This window comes from Nicotiana sylvestris, chromosome 4 (genome assembly GCF_000393655.2).
Source record: "Nicotiana sylvestris chromosome 4, ASM39365v2, whole genome shotgun sequence".
In the NCBI taxonomy this organism is placed as follows: domain Eukaryota; kingdom Viridiplantae; phylum Streptophyta; class Magnoliopsida; order Solanales; family Solanaceae; genus Nicotiana; species Nicotiana sylvestris.
In genome coordinates, this window is record NC_091060.1 from 147,055,051 (window position 1) to 147,078,197 (window position 23,147).

Genomic DNA, 23,147 nt, shown 5'->3' on the forward strand with positions numbered 1-23,147 from the left:
AAGCGAGTGCGTGAATTATAGAAGTGAGATTTTGTGGGGCCCAATAGAGTTGCCTCGTGGATTTAAGAATGAGGAGAGTTTAAACAGAATGGAACCGTTCCTAACTGTCAATATCCCGGTTTTATTGAAATTTTTCATGCAAATTGACCCGCCGCACTACCCTGTTGTACCTAATGCATTTGCCATTTTTCGGGCATTTTCTTCATTTGTATCATTCGAGTGAATAGAGTTATATTATTTTTGTAAATTTTCTCTTAAGTTCTTGGTCCTTTAAACTTCTGACCCTCTTCTCACAAGCATTGACAATTTTTCAAAATAGCATTATTTTCCATTACATAGCTTGAAAGTCAGAATTTTATTAATTATGCGCCTTAAACATTGTATCAAATTAGGGATTTTTACGCAATTAGCCGGTTGGATTGACTATTAACGTTTGCTAGTCAATATACGTAAATTATTTATTGATTGTACTTGGTAATATAGATATTATATATAACTTATGTACATAAATTATATATTTGGTGGCTATTTTTTTATTTAAACGGTTAGGTGTGTTCCAAAATATAATAGGTAAAATTTACTTATTAATTTTGGAATCTTTATCTTTTCTGAGACACTGAAGATGATTCCTCCCCCCTAATGACACTTTTCACGATACGTTGTCCAAACTCACCAAAAATGAAACCTATTGATTATGCTGACCTGACCAATCATTATTGCCTACCAATTCTATAATTACCTAAAAATAATACGTTGTGCAAGAAATGTAGTTAGAATTCCTTTATGATAACATATTGCCTTTTTATCTTACATCAAAAGCTTGCTCAACTTGTGGATGACTACTGCAGATAATAAATTTACGTCGAGAAAATAAAATCAAGATCGAAAATGTTGAAACAATCATAGTATTTTATTTTAAATAATATGAGTGTATAATCTTTATGAATCATCTTATTCTTCTTTTCAGCAGTAAATAAATTCAAGGGCCTTCGAACTTGATCTTGAATCTATATTGTTGCCACGAACGATGATCTTTAATTCAACTAGCACGAACTTTGATTTGAACATGTACTCCTTGAACCTTGATTTGTTCTTTGTTCTTGAGCTTGAACTTGATTTCTTGAACAAGAACTTGATTGCTTGAAGCTTGAAACTTGTAGAGAAATTTACGGCATTTGATCTACGAGCTCTTTCTTGCTTATTTTTATAACTTCTGGTGTCTTTTTTTGGGTTACGAAAACCCCTATTTATAATTGTGGGAGGGAAGAGTTATGATAAGAATAAACTCTTTCTTTCCGACCAATCAAATTGAAGTGTGACAAGGCCGCATTTGATTGGCCCAAACACGTCATTGGCACACGTGGCACGGTTTCATTGGCCTTTTAATTTGACTTTACATGCCTTGTCATTTTGACACGTGACATGATCCTATTGGCTTTTCCGTTTGACTTGGCGCGCAACGTCATTTGACACGTGACATCAAACTAGGCTTCTAGGAATATGATATCTTGGGCTTAATAAAGTGGGCTCATCACTTTAGCCCAATTAAATGGGCTAGCAAATGGACTAAGACTTATTTGTTTAATCCATATATGTTGGACTTATATAACTAATCCAATTATATTAGCCCAATAAATTTATTTTAACTAACTAGTTTTAAGGTACGCACTTTGCGCGTGTACCTATATCACATATATAATTTAAAAATTATATATATTAATAAATAATGTATTTGAGTTATTGAAAAAATATAAAAGAAAAAATGCAAGTTTCTAAATATAATGAGTTTTAATCAGAAATTCTACTCCACATAAGTCTTTATATGTCTTATTATGATTTATGAGATATGGAATATATATCTTATGAAAATTATTATTATCATTATTACCAAATACTATAAACAAATAAAAAAATATTTTACAATAATTATTCAAAGATAATAAAACAAATTGAAGAATTTGAATTTTTCGGTCTTTTAGAAATTTGTGAGTGAAGAGATAGAACTATAGTTCTTAGAAAAATATTGATAAATAACAATATAATTCTTAAATAGCTAATATTGAACTGCAAAAAATAATGTAATACGATATGAAAAATATAGGGAGCTATCATTTACTGAAATGAGTATAAAAACAAAGAAAAATGATAATGACAATTTTGCTTAATATTTTTTGTCTTATGTTGTATCCTTATTGCTTCAACTTAGCATTTTAGCAATTTAACTTTTAATTCTATATTATGGTAAATTTTGCTCTATTTCTTATTCCTTTCACGACAAATGCTTTTATTGTGAAAACAATTTTTGTACCTTAAGAGTTTTATCAACTTGGCAAATAAGTTTACTTATATAATAATTTTGAAACAAAATTGAATTGACTTTTTTGCTGCTTTATTAATTCAAAGACTTAATTATTTGTTGAGATTTCATGCTTTTATGATAGTATAGAAGATACAAATTATTTTCAAACTTTTGTCATACTCGAGCATGATATTATTTTCTTTATCGTTTATGTAATATTAAAAAGTACATTTAATAATTAGAGTAAATATTTAATTAGGTAAACCTCTTGCTTTAGTAGTAACAGTATATAGATTGTTAGAATTATAGGTTCCTCCTTTTTATGGAAATTATCGTGAGTATATATAAGGACTCTTACTTATCTTAAATAATATCTATTTTAAAGTCCTTAATATTAGGATTTCTTACTTAATTCAATAAGGAAAAATTTAATAATCAAAATTTTAGTTTCTTTTAAAGTACTAAATATTAGGATAATAATAAAATTACCATTTTGTCTAGTATGAATTCTATTTTAAAAAGGTAAAAATGTGAACGATATTTGTGTAAGGGCCTTCGTGCTTTTAATATAGTATAGATAGATATATCTTGAATTTAAAATATAGTCCAAATTATTTTATGGATTTAATTTCAATAAAATTTATATGCCTACAAATGTCCCATATTTCAAATCTTGTCGGATATATTTGTAAAATATTAGAAGAACAGGGATTGAAGTATTACGACTAACACCCCTTTGCTTTCTTTTTTCAAGGAGAATCTTATTTTTGTTTCCATCTCAATATGTAGCTTTCAAGATTAAGTAAACAATTCTTGAACCCAAGTACCAGATGGATTCCCTTAGGCAAACTTTATGTAAACATGGGTTTTGACTGGCATGAACTTAAGTCCAAGACCAAGTCATGTCGGTCTTGAATCGTTTCTCAAACAATAATGCAATTTAAGGCACGTTGCTCCATTTAGAATCCAACTTCTTTCAAATGCTTAATTAGATTCCTACTTGAATTATGGAATATGTGTATTACTATCCGAGGAGTTGTCAAATTACTACATCCCAGTTTACGTTGGAAACTACTTTTTGGAGCTGCCTAAACAGGTGATCCCACATTGCCCAACAAATATTCAACGCCACATCTTGATAGCTGTATAAACTCGTATGCCTTCCCTTTACGAGTATCAATTGCAGTGTTTGCTAGCTACTTCAAAGTCTGTTTTTGACAACTCGACAATATTGACGCGTAAATTCCTGTTCTTTTCTATGCATTTTCTTTTGCCCTTTTTTTTTGTTCCTTTTTTACATAGGCCAAGAAGAGAAAAGTCGTCGAGTGCCAAATTGACATGCAACTCCATGACGTCCCATAGAAGGATAAATCCACGACGGCATATATGTGATCAAATCCACAGCAATATAGACAAATTCCTCGCAACATATAGAAGGACAAATACATCACAATACATAGACGGATAAATTCACATCACCATATAGACACAAATTCACATCACCATATATACGGACAAATCCACATCACTATATAGATGGACAAATCCATACAACATATAGACAAACAAATTCACATCAGCATATAAACGGACAAATCCACATCACTATATAGACGGATAAATCCATATCAACATATAGACGGATAAATCCCCATTACCATATAGACGGACAAATCCCCATTACCATATAGACGGACAAATCCACATCAGCATATAGAAAAATAAATCCATATCACTATATAGATGGTCAAATCCATATTACTATATAGACAGATAAATCCATATCAACATATAGAAGATTAAACCCATGACAGCATATAGAAGGAAAAATTCTTAATCGCATATAGAAATTTGCCTAAAGCACGAAGGACTAGAATCTTATCCTCATTTTGTCAATTGCCGCTGACTTAATATTTACTAATCTTTTTTTTGCTTATGCAGTTTTGAAGAGATGGCTCACTTCAGAGACTACAAATCTCCATCCTCCAATCGCAAGTATCTTATAATTGATGCTAAAAATGGAGGGGTTATAACCAAGCTGTTGACTTACCCTCCACTAGTTGGTCGATATGCAAATCTGTGGCCACCTTTGAAGAATTCCCTCTATATGGTAGATTGGACTTCAGAGGACAGCCAAAAGCCAATCAAAATGTGGTCCCTTCAAACTCCTTACCAACGAAAACTTAATATCGCGAGTACCCTTCATTTCCTAGGATGGCGTATGATTCAAAGGGAGATACGTTGGGGAGATGCTTTGAGAATTGACGGTGAATATCATCATATCCCGGAATAATGGGAATGGGATGAGGACATACTTGGCAGAAGTCAATGGGCTTTGGAGACAGCAAGAATTTATGATGCCTTCTATGCTTCTTTATTTACATATGATCGAAATTCAAACATCTTGCAAGCGTTTCTTGAAGCTTGGTGTCCTACAACAAATACCTTACTTACATCAGCCGGAGAACTATCAATATCTCTTTAGAATTTACATACCATTGACGGTTTACCTATTGGAGGTTCTTCTTACAAAGAAGTTGTGCCCGAAGCTATCGAACTCACAGATGTTAAGGAGAAGAATGAAAGATTTACTCCTTGAGCTTGTGGATACCTGTTTACCGCCTTTAGCCATCTTCAAGAAGGGGAGAGTCATGATCTGAAGGTCTTATTTACCAAGTGGATTGAATTTTGGTGCAAGAGAGACTTGAGATATAAACCCACTCTAGCAAGGAGGGAGAAAAAATCCACCTATTTGAAGTCAACGCACAATCCCACTGGAGCTATACCAGAAGTAGTTGCATGGTCTAGCGCGGATGAGACGATGTTTGCTAACCTTGGGGTTCGACATGAAAAGAGAGAAGGCACGTATCAGGCGGCATTCTTATCTTGTTGATTGTGTGCATTTGTATTTTCCTCTCAAGATGGTGATTTCATTCGACCCGAGACCTTTAAAACAATGAGCATGATGAAATATGGATGGAAATTAAGCCTTGCAATCCCAGTTCTGGCAAGCACCTACTATAGTTTAAACAAGATATCCAAGTCATCGCAGCTCAAGCATATCAAAATTACTTTTCCCATTCATTATATATACGGTTAGCTTGCTCACTACTTTAGGACACACTATGGGCTTCCAAAAGGACTATATGTTCCATTGATGATGGTGTATTCCGGAGAAGGCGCTGCAAGGTATTTGGATGATACACATTCAAGAAAATGCATTCATCAAGCGGATAATGCCTCTTGGACTTCTACCATGCCGGATGGGTCCGAACCTTACTATTTTGAGGATAATGATAAAGCATCGGAACTGAAAGTCAATTATTTTTTGACTATCCATTTTAATTATCTCCCTTTAAGGTGTGGGAACTATTTCATTCTTGAACCATATAGTCCATATCGATTCATCCGTCAATTTGGATTTTATCGGACTAGTCCTAGTATTTTGAAAAATGATCTTCATAGCGCCTCATAAGAAGAAGGCTCAGATTTTGGCAAATTTGTGTATCACATAATTCCACCAATGCGAGGGAGACCTTCCCCCCAGCTATATTTATGGTAAAACAACTATTTTCGTTAGAGTACAGATCCTGGTGGACAAGAGAGCATGAGAGCTTTCTTGAAGATCATTTAGAATCTTTGGTGACTTTTGTTGGGCCAATCATTGCTGCTCCATTAGAGATCATGCATCAAGAGCATAACAAGGAGGACAAACCTCCTACTTTAAAATCCAAAGTGGTTGCACCACGAGGCGTCTAGGGACCTCCATATAAAGAAGTTCAAAAAAGGAAGGGACATTCTCAGGCTCACTAAGTCCATAAGAGTTCCTTTCAATTAGGCACCGTTGTACCTACCTCCAACAAATGTCCATCCCAAAATGAGAGTGATAGTGGTCATGGAGATCAAAATTTCAAGCGGGTGAAGCCATATTCAAACAAGCAAGGAGATATTAATTTAGGTGTAATCAAGATTACTGACATTATTGGCATGCTTCAAGGACTTTGACGGTCATTAAAAAAGTAATGCTTAAAACTTTCATATTGTCTTATAATACACAGGTAACTTCACTAACCGTCTATCTTTTTCTTCTATACAGCCAAACGGTGATCATATTTCGATAGCGTCACACCAAAGCAAGCCTCAAGGTAGTAGTGAATTTGTGGCAGATCCAGACTCGAGGAAATCACTTCCAATATCAAAGTCATACCTAGAGGCAACTTCCATTCTTGATCTTGGAGCAAAATCGGGGCCTAATTTTCACCAACGATTAGCACCAACGATGTCTATCTTTGATAGAAGAAAGGTTGTCTTGACTCTTCGCAAGGATTTTATCTTAAATGCTTGGGCTAAAATTCATGCCAAACTCTACGACCTTACTGCAGACAATGCTTTTTCTCTTCAATTTGAGATCTAAGTGATTCTCGAGGACATGGATGGAAAGGGTGTGGATATTTCCCCTCTAAAAGACCTATTGATGTCTTTCATTAAGCTTGCCATTTCATATGGCCAGGCATGATCAACTCTTTTTGATAAGGTTATGGACGTTGAAAAATCAGAGCCATTTTTAAAAGCCAAGGAACATCTTGATCTTGTCCTGACTAGAAAGGGGGAGAAGGACGAGGAGTTGTCTGTCACCAGTCAATCTCTCAAAAAGGCCAAGGAGAAGGTGAAACAGTTAAGAGCTCTCCGATATGCTGCCAAGAAAGAGGTTGAAGAGAATGAATCTAGAGTCTCATCTGCTGAAGAGGAGTACCATATATGTTCTGATGTTTCCTTGGTGACTGCTGATGACTTGGCCGACGTGGAGACGAAGAAACAACACTTAGAGGCCACCCTTAAAGACTTGGTCAATTACAAGTTGTGTTTAGAATAGTCTATATAGAGTATTTTATTTGCCTCTTACTTTTTTTCTTACATTTGGTTAACTAGCGACTATTCTTGGAAATGAAAACTCCATATGTTTTACTTTATATTGCACGTTTTCATTGATGTTCTCCCTTTTTCCCTTGCAGTGAAATATCAATATTTTCTTGCTTAACATGATGTATTGGAATCCACAAAATAGAACTTGGTTTTCTTTTAAACATTGCTATCGTTCATGTCTCGAATTTCTCTATTTTTGAATATACATCCTCCTTTTTCTTTGGAGATAATATTGTTCATCACCTTTGTAAATTTTCATTAGGGAGTATACATCTCAATGTGAGAACGTCAAAAATATGAGCCATTTGATTTCGTAGAAACTAAACTTTAAAATCTAACACATATTCGATATCATCAATCAAGCACCTTCAGAATCGTCCCAGACAATATTTTTAAACCAACTTTATATTGCACCACGCTGTCAATTCTAGATTTGTGCATTCTTACCAAAAAATACATATCTTGGTGTAGAAACGTCGAAATTACAAACCGTTTGATTTCTTGAAAACTAGACCTCAAAATATAGAACATATCCAAAATTCTCAATAATAAAACTTCAGAATCATCTCAGATAATATTTTTAAATCAACTTTATATTGCACCACACTGTCATTTCCAGATTTGTGCAGTCTCACCAAAAAAATTCATATCTTGGTGTAAAAACGTAGAAATTATAAACCGTTTAATTTCTTAAAAACTAGACCTCAAAATCTAGTGCATATCCAAAATTCTTAATCAAAAAACTTCAAAATCATCCCAGATAATATTTTGAAATCAACTTTAGACTCCGATACGTTGACAGTTTCAGATTCACATAGTTTCACCAAAAAAATTCATATCTCAGTGTAGGAACGTCGAAATCATAAACCGTTTGATTTTTCAGAAACAAAACTTCAAATCTAAACCATATCCAAAATGAAAATTTTAATACATTAAGTATAGTTTCAAATAATACTTCAAAGTCAACGTGAAATTCTAGCACGTTGATGATTTTAGATTTGCGCAACTTCACCAAAACTTTTGAATCTTGATGTAGGAACGTCGAAATTACGAACCGTTTGATTTCTAGAAAACTAAACATCAAAAACTAAAACATATCCAAAATATAAAATTTAATTCCTTCAGGACAGTGTCAGATAATATTTTGAAATTGACTTTAGTTTTCGATATGCCGACAGTTGTAAATTAGCGCGACTTCGCCAAAGTTTTCATGTCTTGGTATGGAAGCCTCAAGTTTAGAAGATGTTTTACTTACTATCAATCTAAATTCAAGAGCTCCATTCTCACAAATATTTTGGTCAAATCTCACTGAATTCGAAACGTTGTGCTAAGTAATCATTCTTCTAATACTTGTGTTCCCTTTTGATGCCTCTCTTCTCTTCCCCCTCCCCCCCTTTTTAGGGTAGAGTGCGGACTTGGAGACCAACAAACTTGATGGTTTGGCAAACCTGAAGACATAGAGAATCCCTGAACTTCAATGCAAATACTTAGCATCCTCCTAAAATCGTCCCATTTAAGATACCAATTTACAATGGAATGTTGCCCCCTTCAAATCAAATGAGATCCAAAGTTTAATAGGAGGATGACACTTCAGCTTGATTTTACATTCCTTCATACATCAGTCGGACAACCATTGGGGAAATATATATCTTTTAAACTTATGCGACTGAACTTAGAATAAAACTCTAAGCTGCATACATACGTCGGTGAAGAGGATCAAGTCATACCGTAGTTCAGAATGGGTGAGTTTTTTTTATGTCCTAACTTTTGCCTAGGCCACCTCTTTCGAGGTTTTCAACCTAGCAGACCTTTTTTTGGGGACGTGCACAGTTTATACTCTTGCGAGCTAGGAGTATAGGAACATGCAGTTTAGGCTCATATGTCAAGGAGCATTGCAACTTCAAGGATAATACTTCTTCAAAAACTTACCATTGATAGGGCCGATTCTCATGTCATCTGCATCAACCAGCTTGTAAGACCCACTTGAATAAGCCTCTTGCACAACATATGGCCCATCCCATTTTAAAGTGAACTTCCGTACATGTTTATGGGAAGTAATAATGGGTCTTCTTATGGCAAGGACTTGATCTCCTACTTGAAAGGATCTTTGGCGAACTCTTTTATTGAAGGCGCGAGACAATCGAGCTTGATAACATTCAAGACTTTGTTGAGCTTATAACCTCTTCTCATCAAGAGCCTCAAATTCTACTAATCAAAGTCGAGCATTCTCTTCATCAGTCACCCCTTTTTGAATAGCTAATTGTAATGAAGGTATTTGACGCTCGAGTGGTAAGACGACTTCATCTCTATAGACGAGTGAATAAGCGGTCACTTGTGTTGGTGTGCGGTGAGTTTTCCTATATGCCAACAAAGCTTCTTCCATCTGGTCATGCTAATCTCGTTTGTATTTGGGGACAACTTTCTTTAACAAGTTTCATAGAGTCTTGTTGAATACCTCAGCTAGACCATTGGCGACAACATTATACATAGAAGAGTTACGATGCTTGAAGCCAAAGAGATCAAAAATCTTGTTCATCAACCTATTGTCGAATGACTTGCCATTATCCATTATTATGTAACAAGGAATGCCAAAGCGATAGATTATGTTTACTTGGATGAAACTTGCAATATTTTTCTTCTTTACTTCGTTAAGAGCAACAACTTCTGCCTATTTTGAGAAGTAGTCAGTTGCAGCCAAGATGTATAAGTGCCCACCAGAGTATTTTGGCAGTGGTCCAACAACATCCAATCCCCCAGTGTCAATGGATAGCATGCAACAGTCGGGTGCAACACTTCAGGAGGTTGATAAATAAAATCCGCATGGAATTGACAAGCCTTGCATCTTCTAGCGTAGTCCAAGTAATCTTTTACCATCGTTAGCCAATTATATCCCATCCTTTTTATATGGAAGTGGAGATTTGGTCCAGACTGGTATGACCCACATACCCCAGAATATGCCTCTTGCAAAGCTTGGAGTGCTTTTTCTTTCCCTAGGTATCACAAGAGTACTCCATCGAATGACCTTCTATATAGAGTATCTTTGTAGTAAAGGAAGCGAGGTTCATGATGACGGATTTCAGTCCTTCTCCTCAGATTTTCTAAAAGTATCCCATAGCTTAAATAGTCGATAATGAGTTGTCGCTATTCTTCTTTCTCAGTTTCAGAAACAGCGTGAAGATGCTTGAGTTCTTTTTTTCACCTTCAGCCTCATTTGGCTGCGATATTACCCATTTTTGGTAGATAGTAACTTGCGGTTGATCTGGTAAGGTTAACGATAAAGCTAGGGCATCTAAAGCATTGGCCTTCTTGTTTTCTTTCCTAGGCACATGTTGAATAGTCATGTCACCGAGCCACCCCATTAAGTTTTTAGCATAATCATAATATGGGCGTAGTTTAGGTTTTTTGACGTCGTAATACCTAAAAGCTGGTTGATCACTAACTAAGAGTCACCAAATACTTGTAATTGTAACCGATTCATTTCGACAGCCATTTCAAGCCCAAGTATTAATTCTTGATACTCAGCAACGTTGTTAGAGTATATTTGCATCAACGTAAAAGAGTAGGGTAGTACTTAACCTTGAGAAGTGACAAATACTACACCAGCACCAGCTCATCTGCAATGTGCAACACCATCAAAGTACATCTTCAATGGAGGTTGAACTTCAATAACCATTGCATCCTCATCAGGTAGTTCATCAATTAGATTCCAATCATAATGTATAGGGTGATCTGCCAAGAAGTCCGCTAACACTTGTATTTTTATAGCCTTTTGAGGGATGTACACAATTTCAAATTGTTGAAACTGGAGGTACCACCTTGCTAGTCGATCACTAAGGACAGGTTTTGACATAAAAAACTTGATGGGATTTTCTCTAGAAACCAAACAAACGACATGAGCTTGAAAGTAGTGCTTCAACTTTTGGATTGAGAAGACTAGCACCAAACATAACTTTTTGATTGGCGAATAATTCAGCTCATTTGGTGTCATCATCCTGCTCAAGTAGTAAAGGGAGTTTTCTATTTTCTTGGGCCAATAGCACTCCAATTGACCTTTCTTATGCTGAAATATATAGTATCAATGGCTTTCCAAGTATAGGGGCTGCTAAAACTGGAGGCTTCATCAAGTAGGTTCTGATACTTTCAAAGGCATTGCTACAAGCTTGGTCCCACTCAAAAGGGACGCCTTTCTTTATGAGGCGACTGAATGGTTGGCACCTCCCAGCTAGGTTTGAGATGAATCTCCTAAGGTATGCTAGCCTTTCCTTGCAGAATTTTCAATTCATGAATATTGTGAGGCTCAACATTTTCAAAATGGCATCCACTTTGGCTTGATCAATATCGATCCCTCGATGTCGGACAATGAAACCAGGAAACTTTCCAAAAATAACTACAAAGGCACATTTTAATGGATTCATCCTAAGTTGGTATCTCCAGAGCAATTCAAACACCATCCTCAAGTTTTTCAAGTAGTCGCCCCTCTTTCTCGATTTTACCACCAAGTCTTCCACATAGCATTCGACATTCTTGTGGAAAAGGTCATCAAAGATATTATGCATAGACCTTTGGTAAGTAGCACCAGCGTTCTTCAAGCCAAAAGGCATTTCCTTGTAGCAATAAATACCCTTGGGGTGTGGAATGCAGTAAGCTCTTCATCTTTTGGTACCATGCGAATTTGATATAGTCCGACGAACCATCCATGAAAGAAATTGCGTCATAACCAATAGTAGCATCGATCATCAACTCTATAATAGGAAGCGGGAATTCATCTTTGGGACACGCATTATTGAGATCTTTGAAGTCAACGCACACCCGAATCTGGCCATTTTTCTTCCTTACAGGGACAATACTTGAGACCCATGTTGATTATTTAACTTCGCAAATAAAGCCAGCTTTAATGTGTTTGTTAACTTCACTTTCGATCAAGGGAACCAAGTCCGACCTAAAGCGCCTTTGGGATTGCTTAACAGGACGAGCGCCATTCTTGACTGCAAGGGGATGAACTGCTACTTTAGGGTCCAAGCCAGGCATCTCTTTGTAACTCCAAGCAAAGACATCCTTGAACTCCTTGAGTAACTCGATATAATTACTTTCTTCATCGATTACTAGTGAAGCACTTAGGTATGTGGGCCTTGGTTCTTCATCTGTGCCAAGGTTAACTTCTTTTAAGGAATCGATCATTGCCTTCACCACTTCTTCAAGTTCCGGGGGAGCATCTTTCGCATCTTCATCTTCTTGAGGGTTCCCATTGTTGAAGGATATGTGATAACATGGAGAAACATCCTCCAATTTCTCATCATCCTCCATTAGAAATAAAATACCATGCTCGCCTTGTGCAGTAACATGATATGAAGAACCCAAACTATCTTCATCTTCATCACGTTCTTTAGTATAGACCACAGTGTATGGCTTCACCTTTAGTACCTCATCACACAAAACTATACATATAAGACAAGCGGTGAGAGAGTAACCTGGAGTTGCGTAGAAGACCTCGTTAATAATAAATCGAAGTAAGAGTTAGGATATAGTATGACCTACCTAGATGTAGTAAAACCATAAGCATAGATAACCGAGGTTATGAAGCAAGATATAGCAATAGTCGTAAGTTCGACAAAGTACCAAACGGTGAACTTTAGTACACCTATAGATGCCTAGAGGGACATTTTGTCATAGTTCTGTATATGTTCACAAAGTGAGGCCTAGAGATTGGCTAAAAGCTAGAGGAAAAAGGAGAGAAGAGTCAGATAGGCGCACATACAAGTACACATTTGTACATGATGCATGACAGATGGTAACAACAGTTACGAGATTGGAAGAATTCCAACCGCAAGTCGTGGTATGAGAAAGAGGCCTAAAGGGGGGAATACCCTATCCTTTGGATTTATTTATAGAACAGATTCCTAGATTTCAGGGACAATATTAAAGTATTCGTAAGAGCTACAGGTTATGATACTGATAAATGCATCAGTCAACATTCGAGGACGAATGTTTCAAAGGGAGGAATGATGTTTACATCTCATGTTTTCATATGTGAGAGCACGTCGCTAGCCAATTGATGTAAGTTCGGAAATGAGATCGTTTTTTAAAGTACATAACGTAAGTTCATCTTACCCATCGCACCCACGACCTCATCAACCTTAATGCGCCTACAATACCTAAAGTCTCCGTGACTCTTGGAGTTCCCCAATCGCCCTAACACGATGTTTCCATCCCCCTCTTCATTTAGAAGTTTATGAAAGTATGACTGCCATCTTTGCCTAATCTGGGCCTCTTCCATCAATACTCGACCGTCCTCATCTTTGATGCACCTCACTTGATCCAGGTCGCGAGCCTTCTTCTCGCTCGCTTTGGCCAATCGAAATAACTTCTTGTCCCCACCTTTCCCTCAAGTTCCTCATAAAATGAAAAAAATTATTTATTTTTTAATATTTATTTGAAAGTGTAACAAACAGATTTGTTTAACAAATGATAGTTTTTTATAGTCAATAAAATTTTAAAAAGAAGTTTCAAAGATATTTTTGTTTATTACTAAGATTTTGTCACAACCCTAGTTCTACCTCCGTGAACCGTCGTGACGACACCTAGTCTCTACGACTAGGTAAGTCTAACACTTTGCAGAATTTAGACGAAAACATGAAAACTAACAATTTAACAGATAACTTTAACTAAGAAATTTAGATGCCGCTCGACATATACAATAATCACTCTTGAATTGAACGTAAATGCTCCCAAAACCCGGAATATCATGAGTGACAAGCTACAAAAGTAAATAGTGCTTCTAAACTCTAGAAACTATCAACAAAGAAAAATACAAGAAAGATTTTAACTTAAGGAAAAGTAGACAGGGACTCCTAGGTCTGATGACACGACATATATACCTCGAAGTCTCTATAATCGCCTCGCCTCACTGGAAATATGTCGAGGAAGAGGTACATGGATCTGCACACAAAAAACATGTGCAGGAAAGAACATGAGTACACCATAGCGGTACCTAGTAAGGGCCAAGCCTAACCTCAATCGAGTAGTGACGAGATCATGTCAGGGCCCTACTAGTATATATGTATAATAAAAATAATACAGTATGAAATATCGTAGTAAAGATAAGTACTAACATTTAATGAGAATGAAATTACGAAAAAACAACAACTCAGTACATAGAGATAGCAACAGGGGATCTCCCAGGATACTGTCCCGTAGTCCCAAATGTAAATGTACAGGGGATATCCCGGGATACCGTCTCATAGTCACAAACATAAATGTGCAGGGGGGATCCGTAGTCCCAAAATAAATATCCAGTACAGGGGGATCTTTCGGGATACCGTCCCGTAGACCCAAACATAAACGTGCAGGGGGATCTCCCAGAATACCATTCCGTAGTCCCAAAGTAAATATGCGACTCAGTCAACATAAACAACAGTTTCAACAAGGAATTCTACAGTTTAGACTAAATTCATATCAAGGAAGACAAATAATTTTCACTAAACATGCTGCATAGAGTTCAGGTAGGGAGTTAAGGCAGTTAAGACAGTTGAGGCACGTAGGCATGCTTTCAAAAGCTAAACAGGATAGTCACATATACTAGTATTGCTCAATTAGAGGAAAAACAGATATTTGGTTAATGAAAATGGGGTTTTACAACGAATATACCGTGTATGCACTCGTCACCTTACGTACAGGGGCACTCATATATCAAACAGTACCAAATCCTGAGGGGAGTCCCCCACACAAGCTTCTCGAACCAAGCTCAAATTAATCCGAAATCATGCTCTTGCCACGAGTATCCAACTCCGAGTAGCCCAAATCTAATCAAATCAATTACACAACACAAATATAGGTACAAACAACTAATTTAGCTAATGAAATCAAAGCTAAGGTAAGAAAATAGAAAAATACCCAAAAATCCTCCTCGGACCCACGTATCGGAATCGCGTAAAAGTCATAAATTATGAACACTCATTCACACATGAGATCACTCGTACAAAAATCATCCAAATCCTATGCCTAAATCCCACTCAAATCTCAGATTTTTTGTTGGGGAACTTTTCCCCTAATTTCCCAATTTTCCCACTCAATCCTCTAATTAGATGAAGAATACAACAATAGATTAAGGTAATATGATCAAAATCGAGTTAGGATTAGTTACCCAATAGCTCTCCTTCAAAATCCTTCGAAAAATCGCCTTCCACCAAGCTCCAAATAAATTTTTGTGATATGAATTTAAAACCCTCGAAATCTCCTTTTCTGCCAAGCAATTTCCGCTTCTGCGCTCCCAGGACCGCACATGTGGAAGAACAATCACAGGTGCAAAATTTACTTAAATGGGCTGGGACCACATCTACGAGCATTGGGCGCACCTGCGAGCCGCTCCTGCGTTTCGCTTCTGCGGACTTTCCACCACACCTGCGATCCCAACTGGCACGGTCCAAATCTGCATCTGCAGTTCCCTAGCTGCTTCTGCGGCTCCGCACCTGCGGCCCTAAATGAGCAGGTGTGGTTACACCAAATATAAGAGCATCGGCCTTTTTCTAAAGTCACAAACCAATCCATTAAGCACCCAAAACTCACTCGAGGCCCCCAAGACCTAAACCAAACATACCAACAATTCCTAAAACAATACGCGAACTTAGTCGAGCCCTCAAATAATATCAAACAACACTAAAATCACGAATTACTCTCCAATCCAAACTTTAAGAACTTGAAACTTCAAAATTCCACAACCGATATCGAAACCAACCAAACTGTTACAAACATGCGTTAGTTCATGCCATATATTAGTTAACATAAATCCAAGAAGGAATTACCTTTGAGATGATAAGAAATAAATCCTATTGGTCTTAAGTGATACAAGGGTGTATAAGGGTGATTAAAAAGTATTAAAAGTTAAACGAATCAAGGATGTTGTAACTCATATTTTCAGGTAAACCTAGAGGTTCTTAATACACTCAAGGTCATGTATTAAGGTATTTGAATCATATAATATCCGTATCATAAGTCTTGAATTCAAACGAGTTATGAAACAAAAGTCGACAAACGTTGTCGCAACTTAGGTTCATAATTTTACTTAAACATTAGGTTAAATGTTTCTAAGCTTTTATCCTAATTTACAAGGAATTACGGGGTGATATACCCACAAAATTAAAGATCTATGAGTCTAGTTTCCAACACATTAAACTGTTTGTCAATACGATCTCAGAGTATAGATATATTTATATTTTTGCAAGCCTGCGCAGATTGGTAGATGACAAGTAGGTGCATCACCTACTTGCCAAAATGATAGGGCCAAATTAAAAGAACTAAGTCAGCCAAGAGAGTACTTTTAAGGGGTTATGAACTCAGTTATTTCATCCATATTTCAGACCCTCAAAACCAAAGTTAACCCCTGCAACTCCTCCCTAAAAATCCCACACAAACCCTAATCGATTTTCCCTCTCTTTCAAGTTCTATTTGAAGGTAAAACTTAGAGTTTGAAGAACCAAGGGAAGGGCTGAGTTATCCAACAAGAAAGGTAAGTTACCTCCATCTTTCATACATTTTTCTCTGCTGTGAATTCATGGTAATTCATTTTATACATGTAAGAACTCACGGGACGGTGATCAGAAACCGTGAGTTCGAGTTATTCACTTGTAGCGGACTGTTTTGTGGACTGTTTTGTGTTGCTATTGGGCTGCGTATTTTACTACTATTTTGTGGAGTTTTGGAGGTGGAATGATGTGGAGGAACACCATAAATATGTAGGGTTGTGGGCTGATAGTTATTCGTAACATATCCGGGTCGTTTGACACGACTACGGTGGTCGTCGTATGTATGATGTAATTAGGTTGTGCGTGGACTATTTTGGGAGGCTCAATATGTTTATTATTGATGTTGTTTGGGCTGTTTGGTGATTGTTTTTAATGGTGTGAAGTCATATATATAGGGGAGGTGCTGTCCGTTTCAACGTAAAATAGGTTGTGGTCGATACATAATAGTTATGACGCTTAAATGATAACGATAGTATCGTTTCTCTTATTGTAGACTAAGGAGTTGTGACAATTGCATAGCTTGTGATTGGGGCAGTATATACAAGGTATGTGAGGCTATCCCTTTTCTTCTTTTGCACGACTCCGATTGTACATAATGTAATGAACGAGCTTCTAAAGATACTCTACTCTTAGAAGCTAGCAGTACTTACATTGCTTTCCTCTTATGGAACGATTGATGTTAATGTTGCTTCTCTTATTCTTATGTTATCAATGTTGTTGGTACTTCCCGATTCTTATAAGGTTCATAATGAAGAGTTGGTCCTAATAACGTGTACAGAGGATACCGACCTTACGTCACTCCGAAAGGTTTAGAATGTGATTCCATGAGTCGAGCATGCATTATATATATGTATCTATTTTACTCTATCGAGCCGCGCTATAGTCGACCGGGTACAACATATATTGTGCAACCACTGATCAGTTGGGTTTTACCGAGCTCCACGTGGCCGGGTACGATTCTACCAAGCCTTATGACGGCTGGGTATGTTTTTATCAAGCCTATTATGGCTGGTTACAATATGATGATGATGATGCCCACAAAGGCGTATGTTTTAAAAGTTTATGTATACATACATATGTATCATGCATTTCATGTCAGTAGCCCTCAGAGGTACTCAGATGTTCCAGGTTGTATATTCTCTATCCTTGCTTACATTACTGTTCGTATTTATGGTTCTCTGCCTTACATACTCAGTACTTTATTCGTACTGACGTCCTTTTGTTTGTGGATGCTGCATGTTGTGCTGCAGGCCCTAATAGACAGGCAGGTGCAGCTCCCCACCACAGTAGGTTGTCCAGTTCAGCAGTGATTGGCGAGATCCCTTCTCCGGACTTGCCGTGGTCTTGGTATGTATTTTTGTTATAGACATTATGGGTATGTCGGGGCCCTGTTCTAGCTATGTTGCAGCACTTATGTTCATTTAGAGGCTCATAGACAAGTGTCGACTCATGTATAGTTTGGTATGCCTTGTCGGCTGGTTTTTGTTGCATAGTCTTTCATGATAGCGTGGTAGATCGTAACTTATATGTAGTTTCTTGATTGTCTGGTCATCCCCTGCTATGTATGTTTATGCCATCATATTTTATTGCTGGTTGTCCATGATCCAGGTCTACCATTTATATTGATCTCGTCAACCCTAAAAGATAATAATAAAAAAAGGTTAGATAAAATGTACGTTGGTGCTCGGCAAGTATGGTCGGGTGCTAGTCATGGCCCTCCAGTTTGGGTCGTGACAAACTTGGTATCAGAGCAAGTCTGTCCTAGGGATTGTCTATGAGCCATGTCTAGTAGAGTCTTGATTATGGATGTGTAGCGCGCCACATTTATAATCAGGAGGCTACATGACATCTAGGGTTGTTACCTTCTTCCTGAATCTAGATCGTGCGTAGAGTTGAGTCGTAAGTGTTTGTCTCTAATATTCACCTTGTTTTCTTTCAGCGATGCCTTCGACTAGGAAGCAAACAATTAGTAGACGGCTTGATACAGCTGCGGGAGAGGGTACCAGTCAGGTGCCCCAAGCCAGGGCAGGCCAAAGTGAGGCTCAGAGTGAGATGCCGTCTTATACCTCATCTACCCCGTCTCCTCCAGAGGATATTAGGAGGCACCCAACACCTCCAGTTCCTCCGTTTGGCACTACAGACCAAAATATGCGGAGTGCTTTGCAGTTATTGACTAGCTTGGTAGCTGCTCAGGCTCAGAGGCAGAATACAGGTGCTGCTGATAAACCAGTTAGTATGAGAGTTCGTGATTTTATTAATTTAGACCCTCCAGTGTTTACCGGATCAGACCCCAAGGAGGACCCGCAGACTTTTATTGACCAGGTTCATCGTACGCTGTGGGTTATGCATGTTAGTGATACAGAGGCAGTAGAGTTGGCTTCTTATCGGCTACGGGATCTAGCGATTCTCTGGTATGATAGTTGGGAGAGATCCAGGGGTTCGAACGCTCCTCCAGCTGTGTGGAAGGAATTTTCTGAGGCCTTTCTTCATCACTACTTGCTAGTTGAGATACAATGAGCTAGAGCTGATAAGTTCTTGAACCTTAGACAAGGTACTATGAGTGTGCGAGAGTACAATATGTAGTTTGATTCTTTAGCAAGGTATGCTCCCCATATGGTGGCCGAGATGAGTGATAGGGTGCATTTGTTCATGAACGGATTGGGACCACATCTGATAAATGAGTGCACGACAGCCTCCTTAGTGGAGGGCATGGATATTTCCCGTATTCAGGCTTATGCCCAGACCCTAGAGGATCGTAAGTGCCAGCAGAGGGCAGATAGGGAGCAGGATAGGGGCCAGCAAAAGAGGGTGAGATTTGCAAGGTATTCTAATGACTTCAGAGGCAGCGTCAGGCCCCAGTCTTCGAGGAGTTCGGCGCCACCTGTAGCTAGTGCTCCCCCACAGTTTCAGAGGCCTCGATATGATCGATTTACCCATTCTAGTCCAGGTCAGAGTTCGCAGGCATCAGGCTCGCAACATCACATGGATACTAGTCAGACGAGACCCACAACACCACGTTGTGATCAGTGCGGCAAGGCCCACTTTGGACTGTGCCGTCAAGGTTCTGATGCATGTTATTCTTGCGTACAACCTAGCCATATGATGTGGGCTTGTCCTATAGGGGAGGTGATGGTATGGCTCAGCCGACTGGATATGTTTCTGCTTCTTCCTCATCAGTTCGACCTCCAGCACGGGGTTTTTAGCAGTCGACAAGTCGTGGTAGAGGTATAGGTGCAGTGCCGAGTTTGAGGGGTGGTCAAAATCGAACCTATGCTCTAGTAGGTCGACAGGATCTCGAGTTGTCTCCAGATGTTGTTACATATATATTATCTGTGTTTTCTTATGATGTATATATGCTGATTGATCCGGGATCTACATTATCATATGTTACACCCTTTGTGGCTAATAAGTTTGGCATTGAACCTAAATTGATAAGTAAACCCCTTGCGGTATCTACTCCGATAGGAGATTCTGTGATTGCTAGAAGGGTATATAAAGGTTTCATGTGATGATTTGTAGTCATCAAACCTCGGCAAATTTATTTGAGTTAGAAATGGTTGATTTTGGTGTGATAATGGTAATGGACTGGTTAGACTCATGCTATGCAAATGTTGACTGTCGTACGAAGATGGTTAGGTTTCAATTTCTTGGTGAACCCATCATTGAATGGAAAGGGAATATTACTACACCAAAAGGTAGGTTTATTTCCTATCATAAGGCAAGGAAAATGATCTCAAAAGGTTACATTTATCATTTCGTTCGCATTAGGGATGCGGAGGCGAAACCGCCTACTTTACAATCAATCCCCGTGGTCAACGAATTCCCAGATGTTTTTCCAGATGAACTCCTAGGCCTTCCTCCTGAAAGGGAGATTGAGTTTAGCATTGATGTGTTGCCTGACACTCAACTGATCTCTATCCCTCCATACAGAATGGCCCCGGCAGAGTTGCGAGAGTTGAAGGTGTAGTTGAAGGACTTGCTGGATAAGGGCTTCATTAGACCTAGCACTTCACCTTGGGGTGCACCAGTCCTATTCGTGCGGAAGAAAGACGGGTCATTACGGATGTGTATCGACTATCGACAGTTGAATAAGTTTACTATAAAGAACAAGTATCCACTTCTAAGAATTTATGACCTGTTTGACCAACTCCAGGGTGCCAAGTATTTCTCCAAGATTGATTTATGTTCAGGGTATCATCAGGTGAGGGTTAAGGAGAAGGATATTCCAAAGACGGCCTTCCAGACAAGATACGAGCACTTTGAGTTCTTGGTGATGTCGTTCGGGCTAACAAATGCCCCAACAGCTTTTATGGATCTCATGAATACTATATTTAGGCCCTATCTTGATGTGTTCGTGATTGTAATCATTGATGACATTCTAGTATATTCTCGTTCGGAGGCGGAATATGCGGGCCACTTGCGGATAGTATTACAGACGCTTCAGGATCGTAAGTTATATGCTAAGCTCTCCAAATGTGAATTTTTGCTGAACTCAGTAGAGTTCCTTGGCCATGTGATATCTGACGAGGGTATTAGTGTTGACACTCAAAAGATCGATGTAGTAAAGAATTGCCCGAGACCTACAACACCATCAGAAGTCCGCAGCTTCCTAGGGCTAGCAGGGTATTATAGGCGGTTTGTGGAAAGGTTTTCCTCTATATCATCACCATTGACTAAGTCAACACAGAAATCTACCAAGTTCCAGTGGTCTGACACTTGTAAACGTAGTTTTCAGGAGCTGAAGAATTAATTCACATCCGCACCAGTGCTCACTCACCCTGAAGGAACAGAAGGTTATGCGGTATATTGTGATGACTCAGGTATAGGTTTGGGGTGTGTATTGATGCAGCGTGGGAAGGTGATTGCTTATGCATCAAGACAATTGAATAAGCATGAAAAGAATTATCCAACCCAAGATTTGGAATTGGCTGCAGTAATATATGCTTTGAAGATATGGCGGCACTACTTATACGGTGTCCATGTTGACATCTACACAGATCACAAGAGTTTATAATACATCTTCAAGCAGAAAGAGTTGAATTTGAGGAAGCGTAGGTGGCTTGAATTACTAAAAGACTACGACGTCGAGATATTGTATCATCCCGGTAAAGCCAATGTTGTGGCAGACGCTCTCAGCCATAAATCAATGGGAAGCTTTGTACATATTGAGGCAGGTAGATGGGGGTTGACTAAAGAGCTTCATCAGCTAGCCAATATGAGAATCAGATTGTTAGACTCTGATGACGGAGGTGTTACTGTACAGAATACATCAGAATCATCTTTGGTAGCCGAGGTAAAAGCACGGCAATATGAAGATCCTATCTTAGTACGATTAAGAGAGAGCATTCAGCAGTGTAAAAGTATGGCTTTTGAGATCGGAAGAGATGGGGCACTGAGATACCAGGGCCGATTATGTGTGCCTAATGTGGCAGGGTTGCGAGAGAAGATTATGAATGAGATTCATCAATCCCGATATTCCATCCATCCCGGCTCGACAAAGATGTATCATGATGTCAAGGAGCAGTATTGGTGGGATAACATGAAGAAGTCTATTGCAGAATTTGTAGCCCAGTGTCCCAATTGTCAACAAGTAAAGATAGAACATCAGAAACCCGGTGGATTGCTTCAGAATATAGAGATTCCGACCTGGAAATGGGAGGTGATTAATATGGACTTCATTATTGGATTACCTCGCTCTTATCATAAGTTTGACTCCATCTGGGTGATAATTGATCGACTTACAAAATGTGCCCATTTTCTGCCAGTTAAGACAACTTACATGGCTGAAGATTATGTGAAGTTGTATATCAAGGAGATTGTTAGGCTTCATGATGTGCCGGTATCTATTATATCAGACCGATGAGCTCAAATTATAGCTTACTTTTGGATGTCTTTTCAGAAGGGTTTAGGCACACAAGTGAATCTCAGCACTGCATTTCATCCGCAGACTGACGGACAGGCTGAACGTACCATTCAAACACTGGAAGATATGCTACGAGCATGTGTTCTAGATTTTAAGGGAAATTGGGATGACCATCTTCCACTCATAGAATTCGCCTACAATAATAGCTACCATTCCAGTATTAAAATGGCCCCATACGAGGAACTATACGGGAGAAGATGTAGATCACCAGTTGGATGGTTCGAAGTCGGTGAAACAGAATTATATGTGCCAGATTTGATTCACCAAGCTATTGAGAAGGTGAAAGTGATACAGGAGCGATTGAGGACGACACAAAGTAGGCAAAAATCTTATTCCGATGTCCGACGTCATGATCTGGAGTTTGAGGTTGGTGATTGGGTTTTCCTAAGTATCTCACCAATGAAGGGTATTATGCGTTTTGGGAAGAAAGGTAAGCTGAGTCCAAGGTATATCGAGCCATATAAAATTCTTCGACGGATTGGAC

General features: G+C 38.4%; 1 protein-coding gene across 1 annotated transcript; it reads right to left on the reverse strand.

Annotated features, from left to right (window-relative positions):
- Positions 1-10,832: 10,832 nt before the first annotated feature.
- Positions 10,833-11,210, reverse strand: LOC138890308 (uncharacterized). The gene has a single exon (XM_070173683.1). The coding sequence runs from the start codon at positions 11,208-11,210 to the stop codon at positions 10,833-10,835; it is 378 nt and encodes a 125-aa protein (XP_070029784.1).
- Between the last annotated feature and the right edge of the window lie 11,937 nt (positions 11,211-23,147).

Excerpts from the sequence above, each read along its gene's own strand:
- LOC138890308 (XM_070173683.1), bottom strand. The coding sequence starts at position 11,210 with ATGACACCAAATGAGCTGAATTATTCGCCAATCAAAAAGTTATGTTTG.